Source organism: Pithys albifrons, chromosome 2 (genome assembly GCF_047495875.1).
Source record: "Pithys albifrons albifrons isolate INPA30051 chromosome 2, PitAlb_v1, whole genome shotgun sequence".
NCBI classification, from domain to species: Eukaryota; Metazoa; Chordata; class Aves; order Passeriformes; family Thamnophilidae; genus Pithys; species Pithys albifrons.
The window spans coordinates 99658248-99683335 of NC_092459.1; the positions used below are offsets into that span (position 1 = coordinate 99658248).

At 40.2% G+C, this 25088-nt stretch overlaps 1 protein-coding gene across 1 annotated transcript; it reads right to left on the reverse strand.

Annotated features, from left to right (window-relative positions):
- Positions 1–1525: 1525 nt before the first annotated feature.
- On the reverse strand, positions 1526–18279 carry LBR (lamin B receptor). The gene is made up of 14 exons (XM_071579513.1): positions 18196–18279; positions 13703–13883; positions 11814–12005; positions 10067–10150; positions 9289–9466; positions 8518–8711; positions 7723–7777; positions 6822–7016; positions 5393–5496; positions 4858–4983; positions 4595–4763; positions 3287–3367; positions 3068–3190; positions 1526–1788 (listed from the first exon to the last, which is right to left on the reverse strand). Exons 2-14 carry the CDS (start codon positions 13865–13867, stop codon positions 1628–1630), a joined length of 1827 nt encoding a protein of 608 aa, XP_071435614.1. The 5' UTR covers positions 13868–13883; positions 18196–18279; the 3' UTR covers positions 1526–1627.
- Between the last annotated feature and the right edge of the window lie 6809 nt (positions 18280–25088).

Genomic DNA, 25088 nt, shown 5'->3' on the forward strand with positions numbered 1-25088 from the left:
AAGCAAGTGCAGAGTACCTGCACTATATTTAATATTCTAATAAGCTTTTTAGGGCAATTTGTGCTATAAATCTCACGTGCCAAGTATACGAAAAGCTCTTACTTGTGACAACAGAACAGAAGCTACTTAATTAATGCGAGAGTATTTCAGTAAAATTATTCTACTTATGAAGTAAATACCACAAGGGCATCTCATTTACAGCCAGTTAGACAAAGAACACAACTAATGACCAGAACACATACATTAGTTAAAAAGTCAAATATATACAAAAATATATTAGAAAGTGGTTGAGTTTAACCACAGGCTCATGTAAAAAATGTTGTTTTAAATAGCAATAGCAAAAAAATAGCTATTTCTCTATCTGCAACAGTACAAAAGGCAACACCTACGTATGAGGTAGCAATGCCAAATTAAAAAAAAAAACAAACCAAAAACCAACAACTTTGGATTGAGGAGCATTTCCTATATTTTATAGCATATCTGTCAATACAAATATTTAAATGAACAATTGTTTCAAGAACTACGACATTAATTTACAAAAACCTTTTTCAATGAAGATTTTTTTTAAATTCCTGGAAATTGATTTTTTAGTTACTGATTTCTCCTGTTTCTAAAAAAGCTGTTGCATTTTCAAGCCCAAACACTGTACAGAAAAAACGTGGAGACTTTATTATACACACTTGGTAAACGCTATGGTACATTAAGACATAATTTACAGAGCTCAGAAGAAGCTGACTGTGGTCATTTGATCCTTTTCTGTGACATGCACATACTGCACACTTTTGCTACCCCATGTCCAACACTAGAAGCAGGATCTACTACTCACTTCCACAGCTCTGCCCACAGCCAAAGGAAGTGTTTGCATCATCTACCTTCAGGAGCCTGAGCCAGATTCATGGTTTCCACCCAGGGCCAGCTCAGAGCTGCCCCTGGTCTGCGCTCAAACTGCCTCAAGACACTGGGCATGGGAGGAGGGGACAGCTGGCTGTGCTCCTGCACTTCTCCCAGTCCTATCCCTCAGTGCCTCCTGCAGGTGCAGGGCAGGAGTGGCCACCTGAGCCTCCCTGACCAAAACAAAAAAAATCCCATTCATGAAAAGCCAGGAGGTGAAGCACCACTCGTGAGCTGTGCCAGCTCCAGGCCTGGGCTGCAGGCCCCTCACGTGGTCAGATCCTCTGCTGGCAGCTCACTGACCAAAAAGACCCTGCTGTTCCTCCAATTCAGGCAACTAAACTGGACATCTGAAGTTAGATGGTACAAGTAACACCAAAAATGAACTGGATGGAATTTCAGCATTTATTGTATTAAGAAAATAATAAACTTTACATCACAGTGCTTAATTAAATGCAATAAAAATGTAAACTCAGAATTCTAGACAAAATTTAGCTTGAAAAATTAGGGCTCCAAGAGTTTTATAAATTCACAATTTTTTAAGAATTGAAATCACAGCCAGTCAGTTCACGTAACTCACATATTTAAGTTTGATGCACTCCAATGTTTGGCCTTTTTTTTTTTTTTTTTAAAAAGCCTAAATGACAAATGACCAAGTGCAAAGGTAAGAGGTATATTTTTATCTGCAAGGAAACTAACTTTAGCAGTAATTTTCCAATCAGGCATCTGGAGTGCTCTAGTAGATGTACGGGAATATGCGGTATGGGACACGCTGGCAATACCTTTCCCATGCCAAGCCGTATTTTTGCTTACAATGATGTTCATCACGAGCTTCTCGATGAACAAGCAAGCAGATGAAATATATCACGTAGAAATATGGTAAAATGTGGTTAAAACCTGTAGTAAAATGAGAAGGTCAATTCAGATACAGAAAAAAAAAATCATGGAGATGTATCTATTAACAACATAGAATCACAGAATCGATTGGGTTGGAAAAGACCTCTGAGATCATCAAGTCCAACCTTTGGTCCAACTCCAGTCCATTTACCAGATCATGGCACTCAGTGCCACGGCCAATCTCAGTTTAAAAACCTCCAGGGATGGGGAATCCACCACCTCTCTGGGCAGCCCATTCCAATGCCTGATTACTCTCTCTGGAAAGGACTTTTTTCTGATCTCCAACTTCAATTTCCCCTGGCAGAGCTTGAGCCTGTGCCCCCTTGTCCTATTGCTGAGTGCCTGGGAGAAGAGACCAACCACCACCTGGCTAGAACTTCCCTTCAGGTAGTTCTAGACAGTGATGAGGTCACCTCTGAGCCTCCTCTTCTCCAGGCTAAACACCCCCAGCCTCTCTCCATAGGACTTATGCTCCAGTCCCTTCACCAGCCTCGTTGCTCTTCTCTGGCCCCACTCCAGCCCCTCAATATCTTTCCTGAACTGAGGGGCCCAGAACTGAACACAATACTCTTAACTTGGCTGTAGGACATGAGTCCAGCTTTGCTCAGAGCACAGTACTTGCTCTGGATGAAAAAAATGGAAATCACCCCAAAATGTGTGATTGCAGCCCAGAAGACCAACCATTTTCTGGGCTGCATCAAGCATCAAGAGAACTGTGGCCAGCAGGTCGAGGGAGCTGATTCTACCCCACTCTGCTCTCCTGAGACCCCACCTGGAGTGCTGTGCCCAGCTCTGGGTGCCCAGCACAAGGAACAGTGTATTCATCCACAAAAACTTTGAAACAGAATTTCACTCCTTTGTGTTTGATGACTTTTTTTTTTTAAATACATTTTGCTTAAAGTCATCCTTATGTGTTTGGCAGCCCCTGGTTGGTCTCTAAACAAACTCCCACTTTTGGGGAACTTCATTTGAAAACACTACTGCACACCCACTAGCCTAAAAAATTTAAGGAACTAACTAGGAAGCAAGTCCCATTGTTATAGAATGATGAAGTGCCAAAGACTAATAAAAGCTATAGTAAGTCAAATGAACAACACAATAGAAAGGGTAAGATGAAAGAGCAAACAGATGTTGCATTACCCTTATGACAGAAATCGGCCATTCAGTTGGTTATAGGGTTTAGTAGCCCAAATAATTATCACTTTGCATTTCAAATCCTGTCAGATGCCAAAACATAAAAGCCTTTCTGATAAAATCCACTGTAGTTTCAGAAACTTACCACAGGGTAGGGACCACGCCAGAGCCATGATGATGTCACCAAGATAATTAGGGTGACGAACAAAGCCCCACCAACCCGTGACAAGAAGTCCTTTTCCAGTTGCAGTGGGTATAAATTTCAGATCTGTGAACAGAGTATTGTAGTCAATGCAACAATTGAATATATATTTAAATACCACAAAGAAACATTGTATAGCAATTGAGCAAAAAATGTACTTACTGGCCAATTTGGGATCTGCTGGATTCCTTCGGAAATTATTTTTCTGAGAATTTGCACTACGGAATATGTAATACCCAACACCTGAAAATAAATATGGTATTTCAGTATTTTCCACTTTTCTTTCCTTCTGCAAAAGCAGAAGCATGCTCTCTACACTCTTATTATTTCAGTTCTTTCCTCAGAGATCCAGCTGATATTTTCTGGTTTACAGAACTCTAACAAGATAGAAATGCCATTGGAAACCTGCATTCCATATGCTCTTACACATTACTGACTACCTACTATAAGATTTGGGAGAAACTTTATTTTCACATCTATTTTATATCTGACATAGTTTATTCACGTAACATTGAGTGTGAAATTTACGTAAGGTGATGTGCTGCACTTTGTAAAATTACAGCTCTATTGGCAGCCCAGTATTTTGCTACAGTGCCTACTCCATAACGTGACCAACTATTTACAAATTCACAATAATAAAAGAATTGTCTGATTTTTAAAATAATTTCCTCCATAATTTTCACACAGCAGCTTAAATTTGCTTTTTGCAAGACTGTATTGAAAAGAGATGATCACAACATAATTAAAGATGTTCTTCAAAAAACAAATAAAACCGCAAGAAAAAACATTAACTGAAGATGAAAAAATGCTGTTGTATTTCTTAGTATTGTACATACAAGTTGTGTGCCTTCTTATTTTTTCTAAATGTTAAAATTCTATGTCATGACCACAAAAATCCAGTAGGTTTCTTTAGGTTTACTGTTGAGATAAAAGGGACAAACCACAAGGCTACATTGGTGTGAACTTAAGGTTGCCTAAAAATGAGATGAGAGATCCTTTCTCAAAGCACTCAGGTAGAAAAAAGATGTTTGCCTTTAAGGTCATCGGTTTGCCTTTGAAGGGCATCGGTGAAGAAGCTGCAAACACCTACTTTTTCCCTAGGTTCAATAAAGCATAAGCAAAAAGATACTGAATTCCTTTTTAGGAGTCACTCACAGTCATTGAGATTAACAGATATGATTTAAAGTCAAATCCAAAACATTTTAAGTCACTTAACTCTGGACAGGATCCATCTAAAGACGAGTCTCAACAGAACAATGAGGTGTTCAGATTCTCATCTACCCTTTGTTTAATAAAACTAACATTTATTCTATTCTTTGCATTAATCATTAGCCAGGCACCTGCTTCTACCAGCTCTGACACAGAAAATACGATCCCTGCACCGGAGCGAAACCTTTACCTCACATTGCAGAGAAACAAAATCAGTACTAGGTTGTAACTAAACTAACAATAACATTTACTGTAACTTACAGTTCACAACGGTAATTGCGGCAGCCACAGGCCAAGAGATCTCAGTAGGGTGACCCACTAAATAGAAGGCCTGCAGACTGTAGACAAAGGGCACCCACACCAGATCTCCAAAGGCCAGCATGAATCCAAAGCCATCATGTGTGATGTCCATCGTAGTCAAAACAGCTTCCTACAAACAAGCCGGAAGGAGTTTAGAATTGACAAAGCTTCCTTCATTTAACATTGTAATTAGAAATGGTAACATTTAAGAACATTGTCTTTACCTCATTCCAAAGAGCATCCACCACATACAGAAGCTGAAAGCTGTTCACAAGTATCATTGACAAGGATGGCACACTTAGATTGTGTATCTTCATCTCAGCCAAGAGCATCGCCAAGTTTACAACCACCTGGTTTAGAAAACATTTTGGTTTAAAATTTCCATGTAGAAGTGCTCTTTACAATTACACTACAGGATACTTTAATACAGATACTTTTGACCAATGTTTAAGTTTTAAACAAATAATAAAAAGCCACAGTTTGCAACTAACTACATTTCTGAAGCCATCTAACCCGAATATATGAACTCCTTAAGGTTTTTCACTTCCCACAAAGCAAAGAAGCTACAAACTTCCCTAAAGTGAATTAAAATGGTCCTTAAAAATCTGGCAACGTGGAACTGTTTTTCAGTGCTTTTTTCCCATTTGTAAATATATATAATATCCTTAATACCAAATATACATACATATATATATATATGTAAAATAATCCCTCTGTGTAATACTTAGGCAAATAAAGTAACTGATATTACTGACTCACCCAGCCAATTAATCCTGGACGCAACTCACAGAAGTATTTGAGGTCAAAACTTCCAATACGAGGGTTTAATTCATGTCCAGTGAAAAAATCATAAATAAAATACCCTGCAGATGAGACACAGTCTCTGTTAGCAATAGTCTTCCTCTTTTCTGCCACTTCACTCCTCCCCATAAATAAGATCCTGCTTTCCACTAACATGCTCTCATTATCAATTTTTAAAAGCTCTTAGATTGGAAAAAAATTAAAGAGTATATGCAAAATACAAAGTAAAATTCATATGCTTTTTATTTTAAGATGCCCAAATATTTTATTCATTAGGAGAATTAAATACTTTAGAAGTTACTGTTGACACTTATTCCCTCTTTGTTTTCAGCCATATCCTGAAGCTCACATCGCAGCCTCCATGAACATGATCTTATGATATTAATTAATTCTACTTTCCCTCCTATTTCATGGCTTTTTCTCTGGGAGAAAAAATTCCTTTAGCTGTGATTACGTATCTATTAAAAGAAATAAACAGGAAGGAACATATCTTGACTTCAAGATACCCTGTACTGAGTGCCAAAAACAAGCACTTTGCAGAACAATTGCAGAATGCTACTGTGTGACTCACAGAGATTAGAACTGCCCTTTTTGAAGAAAAAAAATGACCATATTTCCCATTTATTTATGGGAGTTTACTTGGAGACCAAGGGCTACCTCACATAAGGGTGACTTTAAGCAGTAACATGCTGCACTCAACAGAACTAAGGATATTTGAATACCTCATTTTAATACATTAAATGTTCTGTCACCCTATGGTCATTTTTAAAAGCAGTTTTACATTTAATGCTAATAACTCCTCAATCTATTCTTGTCCTATAAAAAATAGGCACATATTTGATACTTTCTAGGCAGGCAGTCTCATGACAATCAAAATCTCTTTGGAAAACTCCTTTTAGCTAACTAGGTTTAAAAGCACATGGCAAACTAAAGTTTAGAAACACACCATAATTTCAAGTTCTGTACTTGACTTCCCAAAATATTTCCCTGTACCTAACTGCCAAAACATCCACATTTTTCATTTTTTCTTTCCATTCTCAGCTATTTCAAGGCAGGGCATCAAGAAACTGTGAAGCAAACTACACAAGCCTCTCAGACAAAAATCTGCTGAAAATTGAAAGGAAGGAGCTTTCCTCTCATCATAGGGAACTACCTCAGCCAGGATATTATTGCACAAGCTATTCAAGATAACTTGACTAAAATTTTAAGCATTTTACAGTATCTAAGTAAAAAGACAAGTTTGTCAGTTATTTTTAATATAATCTTTACATTGGGAGAAAGTCAAAGTATTATAATAACAAGCCCTAAATCCTAGCCATTAATTCATAAAAATGAAACTAGCAAACAACTGGAAAGGAGTTACCCAAAATATAATTGTAAAACTCACCAGAATTGCCACCTGGTGCCAGTTCTTCCTCAGGTGCTTTCAGGGACCGAACATACAGATAAATGCTCAAGGCCAAAGAAAAAGCTGCAGCTGACACTGCAAACTGCATGAAGTGATCATACAAATAATGAAGTTCAAACTGGAAGTACAATAAAATTCCAACAGCTGCAGCAGTGAAAATAAAGGCATAAAACCCTAAAGGATGTAAAAGAAAGACATATTAGTCAAAACTTAAAAAAGTCACTCTAGTAGAACCTACCTAGTCTAACCTTTCTGCACTTTCACTTCTTCCAAGACTTGCTCATATTCCAGTAATGTCTTACACATCCCATGCTCTAAGTCCAAACTTATGTGGCACAGCAAAATATGTAAGGGACTCTAAGCCCTGAAATTTACTGTGCTCCTCCTTAACAGGACAAGAGACAAGAATACTCTGAGCACTCCTACATTTTTTATAATACAGCATCTAATTTCAGATCACAGTGGAAAAATGGATACTGACACTAGAAACTGATAACAGGTCACAAAATCTTATCTGCAACATAGATCAGATAACCATAGTTTCATCTTCAAGTTTTCAAACATACCTTGATACAGGTAGCAGTAATTGAAGTAATAAATAATTATCAAGTCAAAACTTTTAACACAAAATTTTCATACACAGAGTATCAAACCATGTAGAATGGATTGATACCAAATATGAGCAGGCAATTCTATACTGCTTTCACCTAAGGACATGCTATGAACCCTTTCACAGGGTCAGTGGTTGAGGTTAGAAGGAACCTCCAGAGCTAATCCAGTCTAGTCCTTCCTGATGTTCAGATGGAACCTCCTGTATTTGTTTGTGTCCGTTGGCTGTCACTGGTATTAGTTTCAGAATAAGCAACTGCAACATGCTTACCATTTATCCGGTACTGGAGTTTCTTTCCATTTGAAAGAGGCAGGCCCTCTACAACCTAGGGAGAGTAAAATACCAGTGTTCAACAAAGTACTTTCTGGGGGCACTGGTGAGGGAGTGAAACCAAGTACATCTCTGCCAGAAAGACATTTAAATCAGGGTAACCAGTTGGACACAATCAAAACTGAAGATCACACATTGTTCTAAAAAACACACTTTGGATACCGAAACGTTAACAGTTGAAATTAAAAACATTTTAAAAATTAAATCTTTCTAACCAGCCTCAAGAAAGCAGAACTGCTTCAATTTTTGGCAACTTGTATAGCAATAGGTTGAATGATCTGCTTTAATTAAGTGTCCCTTCAGAATCTGCCAGTAGCCTTCAAGTCACAAAACAGGGCAAGAGAACATTTACCTGATATAAAAATGGCTAGAATGGTTTACAGCTTCATATGAGGATTATATTCCAAAATATCAGATATCCATAAGAAACAGAGTACCAGTTCCTGAATTTAGAAGTCATATCTGAAATTATTTTAGAATTCTATCAAGTAAATGCTATCCATGCTTTGATCTGAATGACTATAAAATGCTTTCTGTCTTTTCTACTAAAACACTTTGGAACGCACAAATTCTTAACAAACTGTGCTGTTTTAAGCTTACAGAAATCTGAAGTAGCCATATTGCAGCTTATTATGGAAAACTAATTGTCTGCTTTCAAACACTCTACATTAAAAACAGGCCCCACCTTCCAGCCCAATGCCCAGCCCAGTTGCCCATGAAACCCCAAGAGCCTACCTTGCCAATTGGCAGCAGGTAAAACACAGCCTGAAGGAGAAACCACAGAAGAAAAATACCAAACACTCTCATCTCCCAAAGGCTTTCAAGTGCTGGGAGAGGAGGGAAGTTCATAAGACTGGGGTCATCTTGTTTACACATCAACAGCAAGTAGAGCACAGTAGCAGGCAGAAAAAGCATCAGCATGAAGGTCCCTGTAAACAGACATCATGGCATATTAAAAGATTAACACAGAAAATAAGAAGTTTTAATCCCAGTAAAAAAATAAAGTTCGGCACTAACTTTAGTAACAAACGTTGTCATTATCTATTCCTGAAGCAACACAGACACAATCCCTGGTCACATAACGGGACACGCAGACATTCTTCTCACTTCCATACAAGGTCACCTACTGAAGGATGACACCCACTGTGTCCCTTTAAAACTGACTAGAAAAACTCTGTAAAGAATATTTTACTGTCAAGCTCAAAGCACCTAAGTTTTGAAAATGTAAAACCTTTGCTAGTTACTTTTTAAATTTGATTTAGAAATATTTAGATGTCATTGCACAAGATATGGCACAAGACCTTCATCATATTTCATATGAGAACCACTGTAATAATGATTCTTTGACTGCCATCATACCAAGTGAAGGACTATCATATCAGTCTGAATTCTGCAAGGGTCCAAAAATTGGTAAAACAGTTCTTGACATGACAGTATGGTCAGTTAAGTAAAAAAACCCACAAAGTTGCAGTAATTTTCAACTATTAAGACAGTTTGCACACATACCAATTCTTCCCCCAAACTCCAGCTCCTTTGTTTTTGATGGTGCTTTCTCGACTGTTTTTACTGTGGTAAAAATCTTTTTCTCTGAATATATCTCCTCTTTTTTCTTCTCGTCTTTCCTTGAACGCAAACTGTACTGTTCCAGCACGCGCTTTACTTCCAGGTCTGGTTTTAACTTTTGCTGTTAATGCACAAAAATAATTCACTAAAAAGATTTCCATTAGTTCTACCTTATTTTACTCCAGGATTTTATATTTCAGAAGACATTCACTATAAAATACCAATGTACTAAAATTTATGCATTCACATGAAGAAACTGCCAACACCCAAAGTCTCTGTGACCACCTAGGCTGTGATTTATCTATCAGCAGCAGTTCCATACAGGTCATCCATTCCCACTCTGCTTTCCTTTCTGCAATAACCTTGGGCACTAACTAACAATCAGAACTAAAGAGCTGATTTGGTTGAATTTAAAAGATCACTTTCTATAAACAAATTTTCACACTGTAAAAGAATTGGAATGAACACAAGTAACCAGAGAGGGTTTGATGCAAAAAACAAACAAGAAAAATAAATGTTATGCAGCTCTAGTATTTTTCCATTCTCACAACTTCCTCCCTTTCCCCTGAAATTAGTTGGCTGGACAGCAAACTTAACCGCCCTCAAAATTTTGTGTTGGATTCTATTCCTACTTCATCACTGTAGTGCTTTTGACAAGGAATTTCTGAGAGAGCTCAGTTAGAATGAGACATAAAACTCAGAGTAAATACAATGTTCATACCTCCAAGATTATGCAGGATGTGTCATTTTTTTCTGTACTTTCAGGTTCACCATTGTATCTTTTGGTGTTATTCTCACTCGGTTTCTGGTTAAAACAAGAAATACAGTTTTAGCTTTCTGAAAATAGAAGTTGCATTAAGTGTGAGCACATAATGATTAATTAAGAACACTGTCTAGGTCTTTTTGTCAATTGTAACTGCTCTAGTTTTCTTCACAGGAAAACAAGTGGGTTCAGTATCTCAGGTACAGACAGTTTCAGTTCACAAACAAAATTCATTTAAGAAAAGGAAAAGGTTATTTAAGAGACAATACAGCTTCCTAGTTTTTAACTCATCATTAAGAACTGCCAGGTACAAAGCACATGTCTATTTAGTGAGGCTAGTGGGCAAGCAGAGGAAATCTGTGTTCAATATATGGCACTTCTCTGCAGGACTGAAAGTCTGCTTTTCCACTAAGGATTTTTTAAGAAATAAATTGTCTTAGAAAAATTCTTTGAATGAGTCCAGCTTACACAGTTCTGGGAAGACAAAACTCATGCCTTGCTTCATTTCACCCTAAGCTTTGTTGAAAAGGACCAGGTCATCCCAGTTGTACAACAACCAACAGATCAATCTTACTCCTCAATTAGAAGCCATGAGAAAAAGACCAAAGATATTTTAATCTTTTTGTCCTAAAAGGTACAAGAAGTACAAAAAATGAAGTGCAGCTGTTGCCTACAAACTACTTAAAAACGAGCATCTGGTCCACAAGCCATGCATGGGGTCACACAGCTCAAAGCAGTTTAATGCAAAACAAAACCCACAGCAATTGCAGTGCCAAAGAGGACTTTCTGTAGTAACAATTCACTAAATCTATCTATTGAGTTTAGATTGATCTGATTTGGTTTGGTTTAGTTGAAACCCAACTAAACCTGTCTGTTTTCAATAGGTCAGCAGAAACGATTTCCTTGGACAAGTGAGAAGTTACCTCAGGGCCCAAGGAGGCAGAAGAAATGCTGCTTGTTTCTTAATAGAGAATCATCACCTCTATCCTTTACTTACAGATCACTAGAACCATTTCTAGCATTCATTATAATCTTGACAAAAATGCCAAGAACAAACAAGATAAATTTCAACTAAACATCAGGTATTTGATAAACTTAAAAATCCTTACGGGACAGTTTTTTATAATGGTAACAGTTCTGCAACAGCACCAATAGCAAGGCCATATTTAAATACTCCACACTTGCATTCTGCAACAATTCTCACACAGAAGCTGTTATGTTTTTCATTACTATTGTAATGCACTGTATCTGATAAACAGAACTAATTTCATTTAAAATTCTAATACCTACCTGCTCTCTATTGATCAAAACATCTTAAAAATTGGCCAACTTCCTTTACCCCGTTTCAAAAGTGGAAGCATATGGCTAACAACGATTTAATATTAAAAGATAAAAGCATTTGTGTGTTTGGATTCAGAGAACTTCACAGTATCAGCAAATTTGAATGGAACTTTAGAACCTGAGTTTACATTTCAAGAATTTCCTCAAACTCTGCAAGCTAGAAAGCCTATTTTCAAAAGAAAAAAAAAGGCAGTTCTGAGATACCCTTTTGCAGCTGATTATGTTGTGCAAGGAACAGGAACTACAGCTGCCTTTTACAGTGGCAAACCCTGTATGCATGAAACCCACCTTTCACAAATAGCCAAAATTTGCTTCAAAAAAACCAAACCAGCAAACCCCCCCAACAAACAAACAAAACTAATACCGGTGGTAGAGCTAAGCTGGTCTCCTGAATGGTTTTCTTTTTGTCGTTCTTTTGCTCTCTGCTTTGGGAAGCAGAACGACGCCTGCCTTTCCCTGGCCGACCAGGGGATCTAGACCGAGATCTGCTGGAACTTCTTCTGGAGGGAGAACTTGAAGAAGACTGGCTCTTCCTGTGCTTGAACGATGACTGTGACTAAAGGGAAGAGGAGGAGAAAGCAAAACCTTATTTATGTGTCTCAAAGAACAATTTTAGAAACAAGAGGGGGGGTCTGTGATGAGGACTCTGGCATACAGTTGTAGAGGTTTGTTTCTTATTTCCTTAACTGATGCTGTACAAAGGCTGTTAAGAAAAAGCAACTGCAGCACACTCATCTTGCTAGGAATTCCCAAACCATCCTGTCCCAAGTGCAATTGCTTCTGACAATTCCTGTCCAAGCTAGAGAAATCAGGATATGGATGTAAACTACCAATGTGAGCACCAAGCTTTTAGGCATGCTCCCCTCTCAATTTTCTGCATAAGGAAATGAATCAACAGATGTCTCTCAAGCCCTAAGAAACTGCTCTCCTTTCCGTATTTTCATTACTCAGCTTTATTAATGCATTTGACACAGCAAGATGTCATCATCTGTGTAAGGAAACAGATCATTTAAACACAAATAATGTGATTAAATCACATAATTTAATTAGATGTGATAACTAATTTCATAAACAGTTGTCTACAAAAGCATTGTTTGATTTGTTTGCCATGCAAAATTTCCACAGTGCAACTTTTATAACAAATGTTTCATGGCAAAGAAAGGCTTTTTCTCAACTTGAGTTTGGTAACACGTAACCAGGAAGTAACAAGCTGGAAAGTCCGAAGCAGTGAAAACAATTGACCACCTCAAGGCAGAAACATTTTGGTCCCAAGAGAAAAGGCCAGTTACTGGGCATGCACACTGTCACCAAGAAGTGAAACTACAGTTCACATAAAGACACACCAGTTGGCTTTGAATTTCTGCAGGTTTCAGAACAGGCCATAAAAACCAACTACACTGTACATTCAAACAGTTTTGAAACCCATTTTTTTTCTCATTTATTATATATTTTCAACTGAAAATTGAATGCTGTTTTAAAGGTGTTTATGAGTACCAAGAAATTAAACAATAAAGATACATAAAGAAGAAGGAATGTGCTCATATGCATATGACATGAGCCTTTCTCAAGAGGCCCTAATTGTCACAAATACAGCAAAATACCTTAAGATACGCTCAAAGAGTTCTCCTGGCCTGATCGTGTTAAAAAATCCCAATAAAAATTCACATCCTTCTTATTACTAAGTTGTGGGCTCCTGTTTCATCAAAATCTACTAACAATCAAAATCCTTTTGCATTTCCATGTGTATTATGGAGACAGTCTGTACTTGAGGGGGACCTAAAACAGTACAAGCTACTCACAAATGTTTCTAAGTATGTGCTTAAAGGGCATGTGCCATTTATATTTACAGTGATCTTTAACTACGGTTCCATTTGTTTTCAAATTTTCTTATTTGGAGGTGGAAAAACATCAAATTAGCATCCTCCTGTGATTACTACCTTTATAAGGTACCCCCAAACAATTTTTCATGACCAATCATGGTACAGGATTCCTAAACAATCAGACTTGTTTTTCCCCAAATGTATCACTGTTTATTCAACATAAAGAAAACAATCTCTGCTCTTTAAAGATGAGGTTTCTGAACTTCTACTTGAGATGTCACATAGGAAAAAGCTAATCTTTAGCACCAATTCCCTGAAGATACGGTTAAGAAAAGCTTGTAAATGACTGTCCAGTTGCAAGTTGTACTTTAAGCCACCTCACCAAACCAGCAGTAACCTTCCACTAGAAGTAGATACACACACACACACTCACCCTTATATCACTTTCCTTCAGCGCAAGTTCAGTTCCATCTTTGTACTTGACAGTGTAAAGATGGGTGACATCATCATAACTGGCCACCTGCACTTCATAGTAGAGGACACTCCCCGGCCAGCGGCCCATCACCATCTCGCCATCCGCATACTTCCGGCTGGGCATTTTCCCAAAACAATCCCTGGAAAATAAGTCAGTCAGTACATACAACAGCTGAACATCAGGCTTGATTTCCCTCTACTCCCTTCCCGTATCATTCAGGCTGGAGAGGGGAAACTTTAAACAACGCTCCATCCTATAAACAGTGAAAAAGCTGCCTGATAAGAAAACAGCAATGACCAACTTTCCAAAGCAATAGTGGACAGCAGAATTAGTCTTAAAATAGAGTGAAGATTGAAGATACACGTTCTGGAAAAATGTTCTAATGTATTAGACTAGGATTCAACTATGATACACAATCTCCATCACCAGGTAAAGCACTTATTTGACCAAAATTACATAATGCAGCTCATCTTATCTAGAGGGGGAAATACAAATTAGATGGTATTTAAGTGTCCTCTAACTCTTTTTTCTTGTGGTCCTACAAAAATTACAGAAGTGATGATTTCTAAACATTAAATTTTAACATCCCCCATCTCTTCAACACTTAGAGCCACATCACACATTTTCTTCAGTTTATTATGCCAAACACCCAAGAGTTAAGAAGCCTCCGAATTGAGGCTCCTGTCAGGGCTGAGTATTTTCTCTCTTCCATCTATTTGGCATAAGGCTTGTAATGCCCTTTGCAGGGGCCCAGAGAAAAACAAAGTGCAACATCAGAGCAATCACACAGTAACCCAAAAAACAAATTCCATACCCCTGTCTGCACCATAAGGTTTTTACTTGATATTAGAAAAACAAGGTGGAAGAGATTACTACCCTCGGTACACCACACCAGGTACTGAAAAAAACCCACAACTACAGCTTCGAGAAAGAAGCCTTTAAATGTAAAGCCCCGTGTAACTGTTTGTAAATCGCCTTGTGTTATGTCACTGCCTTCTGAAAGTAAGTATCCATATCAGGATATACATTTAACCTGAACTTCCCAGGCTCAGGTCTCAACATACCAGTGAGGCCACCCTACAAGTCTAAGCTAAAATATAAACTAACATATGTATTAGCACCCTCTGTACAATGAACACAGGAACTTAGAATGGATGGGGAGAGAGGGACAGGACACAAACAAACCAGCAAATGTTTTTGTGTCAAAGTATTTTAGCTTGTTTGCTATAAGAAAGATATGAAGCCACATGACTTGAGGTGAAAACAAGTATTTAACTAGATACTCATTCATTACATATTAACTGACCTACAGGGAAAAGTTAAGATTCCTGGGAAAAACACTGCTAATATTCAATGACAGACACTCATCACACACTGGGGGAGGGGGCTCAGTGATTGTTCAATCAACAATCATTTTAGCACTTGCTGAAGCTGCTGCTGTTCATATTTTACAACTGTCTAGCAGTCCAAGCCAAAGAAACAAAAAACTCAGCAAAACTCCCTCATATGAATTTTACTGCTAATATTCCTGACTGCTTCAGAAGAGAAACACCTGAACACCTGGCCACCTCTGCTGTGTAATAGTTGAAGGGGGAAAAACAAGAGTAGGTTTTGTTATTTGGTTTCACTGACACCAGTTACAAAAATTATCAGAGATCATGTATGCTCATAGGCACATGCTCTTCCAGCTCCTCTGCCTTCTAACTAGTGTTTCTTGCCTCAGTTTCTTTTTAATGTGTTATTCATTCTGAAATCCCACTCCTCCAACTATGTTCTATCCGAGATAGTTTAACCCACTCAAATTCATAGCCTTGTGTCTCACAACTCCATGAAATACAACTTCCACATAATCGTTTTAAATTCTTCACTCTCTCCTTATCCCCCTGCTCTTTGATTCTCTCGTGATTCAATGCCTTTTCTGCCCGTGTTCACCAACTAGTTCCAGTTCCTCCTCACCACCTCTGGGCTCAAGTCTGAACTCAATCCCCATGTCCTCTTGTCCAGTTTTCCCAAAGACAGTTCTTCAGCAGATCCCTGTCAACTACCTGCTCTTTCCCCAGACTTTCTCAATTACAGTTTCTTCTTCCTCTACCTTAATTGTCTAAATGCCCACCCTCCACTGGGTCCAGGCAGAGCTTCCACCAGATGTCATAACCTCATGTATGACTTCACTTCCTCTCTGCTGCTGCACTTCCTACGCTCCCGACGGCTGTTTCTTCTCTTGACCTGGAGCACCTCAGCCATCACTTGTAAATTTAGAGCCTGACCAGGACAAACATGACAGATCCTTGGACAAAGGTGTGAAATACGGACTCCTTGGAAGGTAAGTCCTTTTTGCAAAAGGGAAACATTTTTTTAGAAGTTGTTGTAAAGAACATGTACACTGATTTTTACAATTTAGATACCATTTCACAGGATTGATGAAATGCAATTATCTGCTGGACTTCAAACTCCAGCAGGTTTGCATACAAACACAAAGTGAGATGAAAGAAAAGGTAACCTGATGATTTAATTCTTGTGAAAGGCAGGACAACCTTCCCCTCCTCCCACTCGGTTCTTAAAAGGAGATGTTTAGTTTTAAGAAGTTAAAAAATGTGGTTGGAGGACCTGCAGCTAAAACAGTATTATGTAATTCAGTCTGAGGTAGATATCACTGTTATGAAATTCTTGAATAATAAATTTAAGCAAGTGGAAATATTATCCTTTGACTCAAAAGTCATGAACAATCTTATTAATGGGAAAACATATATTTTCCAATATTTTTCCTTATATATTAAAGCTTAATAATAAGCTCAAACATTAAACATTAAAAGAAGTAAAATAACTATCAAAACCAACCACCTCATTCTGTTGCCAGTGCCTCCTGTGAGGGAGGTTTGAAATCCTCATTCCTTATATCCCACTTCAAAAAGCTACACCTTTTAAAAGCAGCTTTCATCTGTTCAGATAACAAACACCATCCCTGACATCAAGAAAAATAAAGAAGTCTTGAAAAAAAAATATAGTTTAGAGATTACATTTTTAATTTACTGCTCTTTCAAGCTCTACACACACCCCTGATAATTTGCAGGGTATCAGCCAACATCAGCCTAATATTCATTGTAGTCCTACACAAGGTTTTGAATTCACATGATTTCAAAATATGTATCCAAAGAAAATTATTTCATACGATGACCCTTGTACTGTACAGGCACCTGATCACAAGTATAGTGACCGGATGAAATTTGTGTTTTCTGCGCCATTATTATTTTTATTTAGAAACCCAGATTCGAAGGAAATGGATCAAAAAGGTTTCATGTCCTACACCAGGCAAGATAACACAAAACTCCTTGGACATTAAAAGTTGGACAGGAAGAAAAGCTCTTGCTGACTCAACTAAGAACAAAACAATTAAAGAGAAACTTGGCTGAGAAACATATTGCCCCACACATCCAGTTCTGGTCTTTCTTAATTACTCTCTCACTAGAGATGTGGACAGATATTTCGCTGTGGAGAAAGTAAGACTGCGAGCTTGTAGCTACTGGAAGATCATACCCCATCATCACAGGCCGGGTACAGAGTTTTAAGAATAAATAAATAAACACCAGACAAGTTTTTCCTCTTCAAAGAGCAAACTTCATACATATTCAGTGTTTATACTTATTAATTCTGGTACCTCATCAGTCGCAGATAGCGTTCTCTATGCCAGAGGAAGAAGCCATTTGAATGCAAGCAAAAATGCAGGAAAATAAAGACAACACTTACAGTTGAGACTAAGAAGCCACAGCCTACATGGAAAGCTGCGACTGAATTCACCAAAAAGACTGAGCTGTGCAGGGCCTTTGCAGCATCACCATTACACTCTCCACATTTCTATCTCGTCACCTCCAGACGGTGGAGGTGCCTACCCCTGTCCAAGCCAAATCAGCGTCACCGCTACAAACAAGTACACATAATTCTCCGGGTAACAACCCATCAACCCTCGGGCTGGGAAAGGAGGCTCTTCTCTTTATAGATGCTCTGCACCGGAAGCCCGGGGAGCAGGAGGCACCGGCACTCCCGGGCAGGGCCCGTGCGGCGCGGGGCGCTGCTGACAGGAAGGGACCCACGTGGGGGGGCAGGCCCGGCCCCCGCCCCGCCCCCCCGCGCTGCCGGCCCGGGCCTGGCGCGGGGCCTCCGCCGCGGGGGAAGGGAGGGGCCGCGCCGCCCCTCGGCGGCCTATCCCGGCGCAGGGCCCGGCGCGGCGGCGCCGAACAAAGCGGGGGCGGCCGGCCCGGCCACGGTCGGGGCTCGAGCGAGGAGCCCCTGCCGCTCGTCTGCCCGCCGCGAGAGAGGCCCGAGCGCGGCCGCGGGGATCGCCTATGGAGCGCTTCCCCCGCGCGGGAAGGCCGCGGAGTGAAAGCCATGTGGAGAGGGATGGGGGGGGTGGAAGGAGCGTTATCCCGGGCCGCGCGCGCCGCCATTCCCGTTACCTGGAGCCGGCCCGCGCGGGGCCGGGCCGGGCCTGGCCGGAGGCGGATCCGCGGAGCGGGAGCGGCGGGAGCGCGGCCGAGCGCGCGGGGGAACAACCGCCGCGCCGAGCGACGGTTACGGCCGCGCGCACCTGCCCCGCCCCGCGCCCGCCCGCCGAGCGCGCTCATTGGCCGGGCCGCGCCGTTTGAATCGCGGGCTGGCCGCGCGCCATTGGCTGCGCGCGCGGTGGCGCGGCCCCGCCCCAGCCCGGTGGGGCAAAGCGCCTTCACCGCCACCCCCACTCCCCTCACGGCGCGGCGGAGCCGGTGGCGGGACAGGGGAGCTGTTGTCGTGATCGTGATCGTGATCGTGATCGTGATCGTGATCGTGATCGTGATCGTGATCGTGATCGTGATCGTGATCGTGGCGGCGGGGGCAGGCTCAAGCCGCCTGCTCCACACAGGCCCCCCCGCAGGACGGTAAACAAAACCGTGGGTTTTGTTTACGGAGCACTCGCGGCACCGCAGGGCGCTTTTGAGGCGGCGAGAGCCAGGGTTACTCCTAGACTGGCCGAGCAGCACCCTGTGCTCTCTCCAGCCCTGCACCTCCAGCATTCAGTAACTACATGTAGTAACGCGGTAAAAATGCTGCGCTCTCTCAGAAAGTAAAATAAAAAGGGGGAAAGGCGGGACGGGAGGGGGAGGGAAGCGGAGGCGGGTCCTGCGCTGACCGAACAAGAAGCTGTGCTACCTCCAGCAGTAAACAAAGCCGGAATGTGGTAAAAATGCGGTAAAACGCACTAAAAGTAACCCCGCTGTCTCCAAAAGAAGAAGAAGGGCAAAAAAGGGCAAAAAAGCGGAGGCGGCGAGACCACAAGTGCTCCCACACTGCCCGAACAACAGGCTGGCTGTGCTTCCTCCAGCACCCAGCGAGCCCGAAATACGGTAAAACGCAGTAAAAACACCTCCTTTCTCTCCAAAAGACAAATAAAAAAGGGGCTAAAAAGCAGTATGTGGTTACCCCTGTCATTTTGAGGCACCTTTTTCAGAAAGGCCATTCGAGTTCCTGGCCAGATTTTGAAATCAGGAAGTCTGAGCAATGCTTGAGCAGGCAGAAGAAAAATGGGTGGTGAAAAAGTTAACAGATCATCCTTAACAGTGAGGTTTAGTGTTCAGATAAGTTGTGATCTTAAAAGGGATGAAGTGCTTTCAGTGTGAAATATAGTCGCGTTTGTACAAGCTTTATGGACCTCCCAAATTGTCTAAATTTGGATTCAGGCTGACAAGTGATATTCTGTTGTAATAAAGCTTTGCAGATGAAATAAAATTCCCTAAAGACAAGACTACCATTGTCCCCTACAGAAAACTGGCAGTGCCACGCAGACACAACAAAAATCTCAGATAAAACAAACAAACAAAGAAACCAAACCAAAAACAGTTTGGTTTTTCCGTTGTTATTTTGCTTCCTTGTTTGAAGGTTTAAGTTTGTATCTATAATGTTTCAATTAAGAGTATAGCAAGCTTTTTTTCCCTATATGATTGCAGGAATGGACATTTATGTGTGAGTTATTTTTAAAAATACATTTTTCTATTTATTTTCTGTATTTTGGCATCAAATTTTTTTATTTTCACATGGAAATTTTTTAAGATTTTATTTTGTATCTCTCCTATTTTTATACCAAAGAGGTCCAGTTGTATTTTCTTGTACATTCATTGTATTTTTCGCTTCATGATGCAGTAAGAGATATCTAAATGAGATTAAAAGTTACTCAGTCAAACTGGAGTCATATGTAAGCACAGATTTTAATAAATACAGCTCAGAATCAATTTTTCATTAGCTGTGCATAGGCAATCAGCTTTATTTAAAAAGCATTTTATAATTAACAATGCAAGAGAGTAGAAGTGAAGCTTCATTTCTGGCTTAAGATAATGAATATTTTGGTTCCAGCTGAAATTTTTGCTTTATTACTATTGCGCAGTTCACAACTATAATGTTACGAACTGTTTACAAGAGTTGTCTAAATTACAGCAACTATTCCTTGGAATGAGTTTGCTTCATTTTGTTGGCAGCAGAGGCCTAAAATTAATATGCCTCAATATGAAGGTTTTCAGTTGAAGTCTCATTTAGAGAACTAATTTGCCTTCAGAGAAGTGGTTTGGGCTTAGAATTGTTTACTGAACCTGGATTAGAAACCTATCAGGCCATTAGGAACTGGTTATTGCAATTTTGCCAGTGATAATTGGTATACATTTGAGAGATTATTTCAGAAATATTTATGGGACCATCACAAGACAACTGTTAAACAGGACAAATGTGAAATCCAGTCATGTCTGTGATCATCAAAGTGGAATTACTTGTGCACTTCTCCAAGTTAGGTTTCCAGTGTTTGAAATTTGCCAATATCTACGTAAAGCATCTCAATCCCACAATGTAAAACAGAAAACAATTCTCTGGGCTTTGACTTTAACGAGAATCACAGAATCATCAGGTTTGGATGAGGCCTTCAAGATCACCTAGTCCAACCATCACCACAGCACCACAATAATCACCCCTAAACCACATAGAATCATAGAATCCATTGGGTTGGAAAAGACCTCCAAGATCATCAAGTCCAACCCTTGGTCCAACTCCAGTCCATTTACCAGATCATGGCACTCAGTGCCACGGCCAATCTCAGTTTAAAAACCTCCAGGGATGGGGAATCCACCACCTCTCTGGGCAGGCCATTACAATGCCTGATTACTCTCTCTGTAAGGAATTTTTTTCTGATCTCCAACTTAAATTTCCCCTGGCAGAGCTTGAGCCCGTGCCCCCTTGTCCTATTGCTGAGTGCCTGGGAGAAGAGACCAACCACCACCTGGCCAGAACTTCCCTTCAGGTAGTTCTAGACAGTGATGAGGTCACCTCTGAGCCTCCTCTTCTCCAGGCTAAACACCCCCAGCTCCCTCAGCCTCTCCCCATAGGACTTGTGCTCCAGTCCCTTCACCAGCCTTGTTGCTCTTCTCTGGACCTGCTACAGACCCTCAATATCTTTCCTGAACTGAGGGGACCAGAACATCCCCAAGTGCCACATCCAGACACCTCTTAAACACTTCCAGAGACAGTGATTTCACAATTTCCCTGAGCAACTTATCCAAATGCCCAACCTTCATTAACTTTTAGTGACTTTTTTTCTAGTGTCTAATCTGAACCTTCCCTGGCACAGTTTAAGGCCATTTTCTCTTGTGGTTTCACTTGTTACATGGGAGAAGATAGTTGTATAGAGCTGTAAGTTTCCCCCTGAACCTCCTCTTCTCCAGGCTAAACATCTCCAGCTCCCTCAGCCACTCCTCACAGGACTTGTGCTCCTGACCCTTCTCCAGTTCTGTTGTTCTCTGGATTTGCTCCAGCACCTCCATGTCCTTCCTGTAGTGAGAGGCCCAGAACTGAGCACAGGATCTGAGGTGTGGCCTCACCAGTGCTGAGCACAGGAGGGAAATCACTTTCCTGGTTTGATTTCAGTAAGGAGTGTATGAGGGCTCTGGTGCTGGAGCTGGTCCCACCAAGGCTGCCTGCCACCTTCCCTTCTCTGATTCCTGTCTCCAAAATGTTCTTCAGCTAGAGGCAGAGAAAGTGGCGGAGGTTTGGAAAGAAGCCATTCAAAAAGCAGCAGAAAGTGAGTATGAGCTGTGACAAGACTCGGGAAAATGGTGAAAAACAACACGATAACCACAGATGGGATTATTTTACTCTTCTCCAGCAAGAACTAGGAAGATCTGCATCAGGTGTAAGTTATGAATCTAAAGTCTTCTCAGGACACACAGCAGTAAAATTTGCTTAAGTTTAAGGGAAAATATACTTGGCTATGTAAAATTTTAATATGAATAATGTAGTCTGTACTGTGTAAAATCTGAGCATATCCAAGTGGAATTTGAGATTTTCTGTAGGATTGATATCTCAAATAGCTCTAATCGACAGCTAGGGATGCTCCGACAGCTTATGCTTGCTTGTGTGGTGTTGCTTCAGTAGCCCAGGAAGTTCAGCTGCACTGTCTGGCCTTGGCAGCACAGGTTGGATTTACAGAGGACCTCTTGCCAAATGATGAACCCCTCTAAGACTGCAGGCATTGAATTTAGTATCTCAAGGTATTATCTTTAATTTAATAAAATATATTTTAAAAAACCCCACTGGTTTATTAACTCTAGTTAATATCCAAAGACTTATAGTTCAGAATTGGTGACCATTTGAGTCCCCTAATTGGTATTGATCACTTTATTGGTGCCTGTGACATTACAAATTGCTGGCATTGTTATGTGTACTGATATTTAAGCTGATTCATCTGGAATTGAGGGACTCAATGTATAACTCTATGCTTTCTCAATACCATATGAAAACCAGTCTCACAGTAGTCTTCAGATAAGTCAAGTCTATGGAATTAAATTCAGGTTATATCTAATGTCCTCTTTTGTAGATGCTTCCTGAAACATTCAATTTTACTCTAAATCCTTTGACCTTTATTTTGCATAGCGACATAATAATATTTGCATATTCAATATCTAGCTTGCATTTTTTCTCCTATTTTTCATTTTACCTGAAAATGTTTGTGGCTGACAAATAAAGTCATCTCAGAAATGTTCTCATTCTAATACAGTTTAGAGACCAAATAATGAACTGAACTTCTCCTGACTAGGCAAATAAAATTCTTACACTAATTTTCACACTATTTTTGTCCTTGTCTTGTTTATTCTGATTTAATAAGATGGAAATTTATTCTTTTTAGAAATATAAATGTTAAGACAATACCAGTACCTATCTTTCACTGCATTAAACTCACTTTAAATTGAGTAAACCAATATTCAGAAAATCCAACCTTAACACAAACAGAAGTAAGAGATGACCATGAACTCCCTTAAACTTGTTCTGCTCTGGAATACTTACAACTCTTCTGGCCAAAGTCGATCTTTTTCAGTCCCACAGCTGGATCTGACAGCCTGTAGCTGTCTGGGGAACTCCCATGTGTCTGTACCATACCTGGCCATCTCTGTGCTTAAGACAAGTTCTATTGTTACTTTGGGGTTATTATACCATTTTTTATAAGTGCTGTAAAAATGTAGCAAAAACAAGTCCTATAAAGCTGCCAACTCAAGAAGGTTGAGAAATATGATGATAAATGGCTTTAGCAGGGGCTGTGGAGGTGGGTGGGGTATTCAGCTCCTCTTTCCTCTCCTGATTAGCCCTTTGCTTCTGTGGAAGAAAACACCCGTAAGACTCATAGTAAGGTGGAGGTTTTTATAGGCTGTTAAGCAACCCATTTATTCATGTGTATATATATATATATATATATGTACACATGTGTGTATATATATATATATATATATATATATATATATATGGGTGTGTATGTGTCTACTATGTGTACATTCTATATAGACCATAGTGTATATATATGCACCACTATATGCTTTCTCTTTTTTCTTCTATATTTGATCAGAACAGCCTAGCTTGTCCAGTGAAAACAAATCTACTGAGATGATCCATGAGAGTAGGAGAATTCCTGGCTGGCAGCTCTCTCCATGGCACATGGAGCCAAGCAGTCACCTGCTCCAGCCAAGGTGGGGGTGATGAACACGGGTGTTGTCTGTCACATCCCAAGGCATAACTGGAAGAAAAGGAGACTGAATTCTGCATGCTGACAAAAAACATCTCCTCTCTGCTTCTCAAACTGACATTGAAAAACTAGTGACAATCCACATCTAAAAGCTGTTGTGAGTGTGCTCAGGCACTTTGGGGATTGTTTTGATTAGTATATGCAATTTTGTTCATATTTTTTCAGTGATAGAATAGTTCTTAATAAAGGAATAAGAGATTTGGGATTAACCTCTGGATGTTATTGAACTAAATCAATAAAGGCTTTGTTGGTACAGACCTCAATATGTCAGGGAGTCCACCCCTGACCACAGAAAAAGTTTCTCATTGTATATTAATTCATGATACATCAAATTGAAACTTAAACTCCCCTATATAGGAACAGCCTGGTAACAAACAATACAGCTCTGGGCAAATTAAGTTGAGCACTTGCATTCTGGGAATTTTTGCAGAATGTTTATCTTTAGAAACAGCTTTAAAAAAATACTCAAGGCTATCAACTGTGCTGGGCTCAGCAATAAGAGGGACATAGACGCATGCAAACTGCCCTTAGTTCTCCGAGTAGGAGAAGGAGTAAAAAACACACACTGAATCTTTGATCTCCACAATAGTGCAACAAGCTTCCTTTCTGTATTGTATGTGAATTTATAAATAAGACTCATTATTGACTAAGGGAAGTTGATGCAATTCCCTGAGCATTGGGTCTTGAGATAAGAGGTTTGGCTACTGTATCTTCTGCTGGGCTGCTCACCTTGCCATTTTTGAAGCATGGCTGTTAAATTACTCCTCCAACAAACCCTTGAAACAGTTGATTTTCTGAAGGCTTGTGGAAAACACAGACTTCCAAGGATTTCTAAGCCAGACACATTTGTATATGGCCGAGGTATGTGCTTGAAAGGGTTGTAAATGTTTAAACAGAAAGTGGCTTTAATTGTAGAGAAAGATAAAAACCTTTAAATTGAAAATATATTACTTTAAATACAAAGAAAAACCACTTTCACCCCCTGGGGACTCACTAACTCACAAGCAGTTTTCCAGAAGGCTTCTGGCTTTTGAACCACTATCCTCTAGTCTTCAGAAAGAGGTTACAGAGCAGAGTGACTTCAGCTGACACTGCAGCCACCTGGGATCCCTACAGGATGGAGAGATGGCCCATAGCTTTCCCTGGTTCCTGTGTGACAGCCTGCCCTGGATGAAGGGAGAAACTTTGCCTCCATCCCCACTAAGGCATTCTGGTACCTGGGAGAAAACCACATTAAGGCATTCTGGTACCTGGGAGAAAACCACA

What these genes read in the sequence shown, in the direction of transcription:
- LBR (XM_071579513.1), bottom strand. Translation starts at nt 13,867, where the DNA reads ATGCCCAGCCGGAAGTATGCGGATGGCGAGATGGTGATGGGCCGCTGG. An exon ending in CATCCTGCATAATCTTGGAG is followed by an intron (nt 9,467 to 10,066) that starts GTATGAACATTG and finishes GTGCATTAACAG; the next exon opens with CAAAAGTTAAAACCAGACCT. An exon ending in CGCAATTACCGTTGTGAACT is followed by an intron (nt 3,368 to 4,594) that starts GTAAGTTACAGT and finishes ATTTATTTTCAG; the next exon opens with GTGTTGGGTATTACATATTC.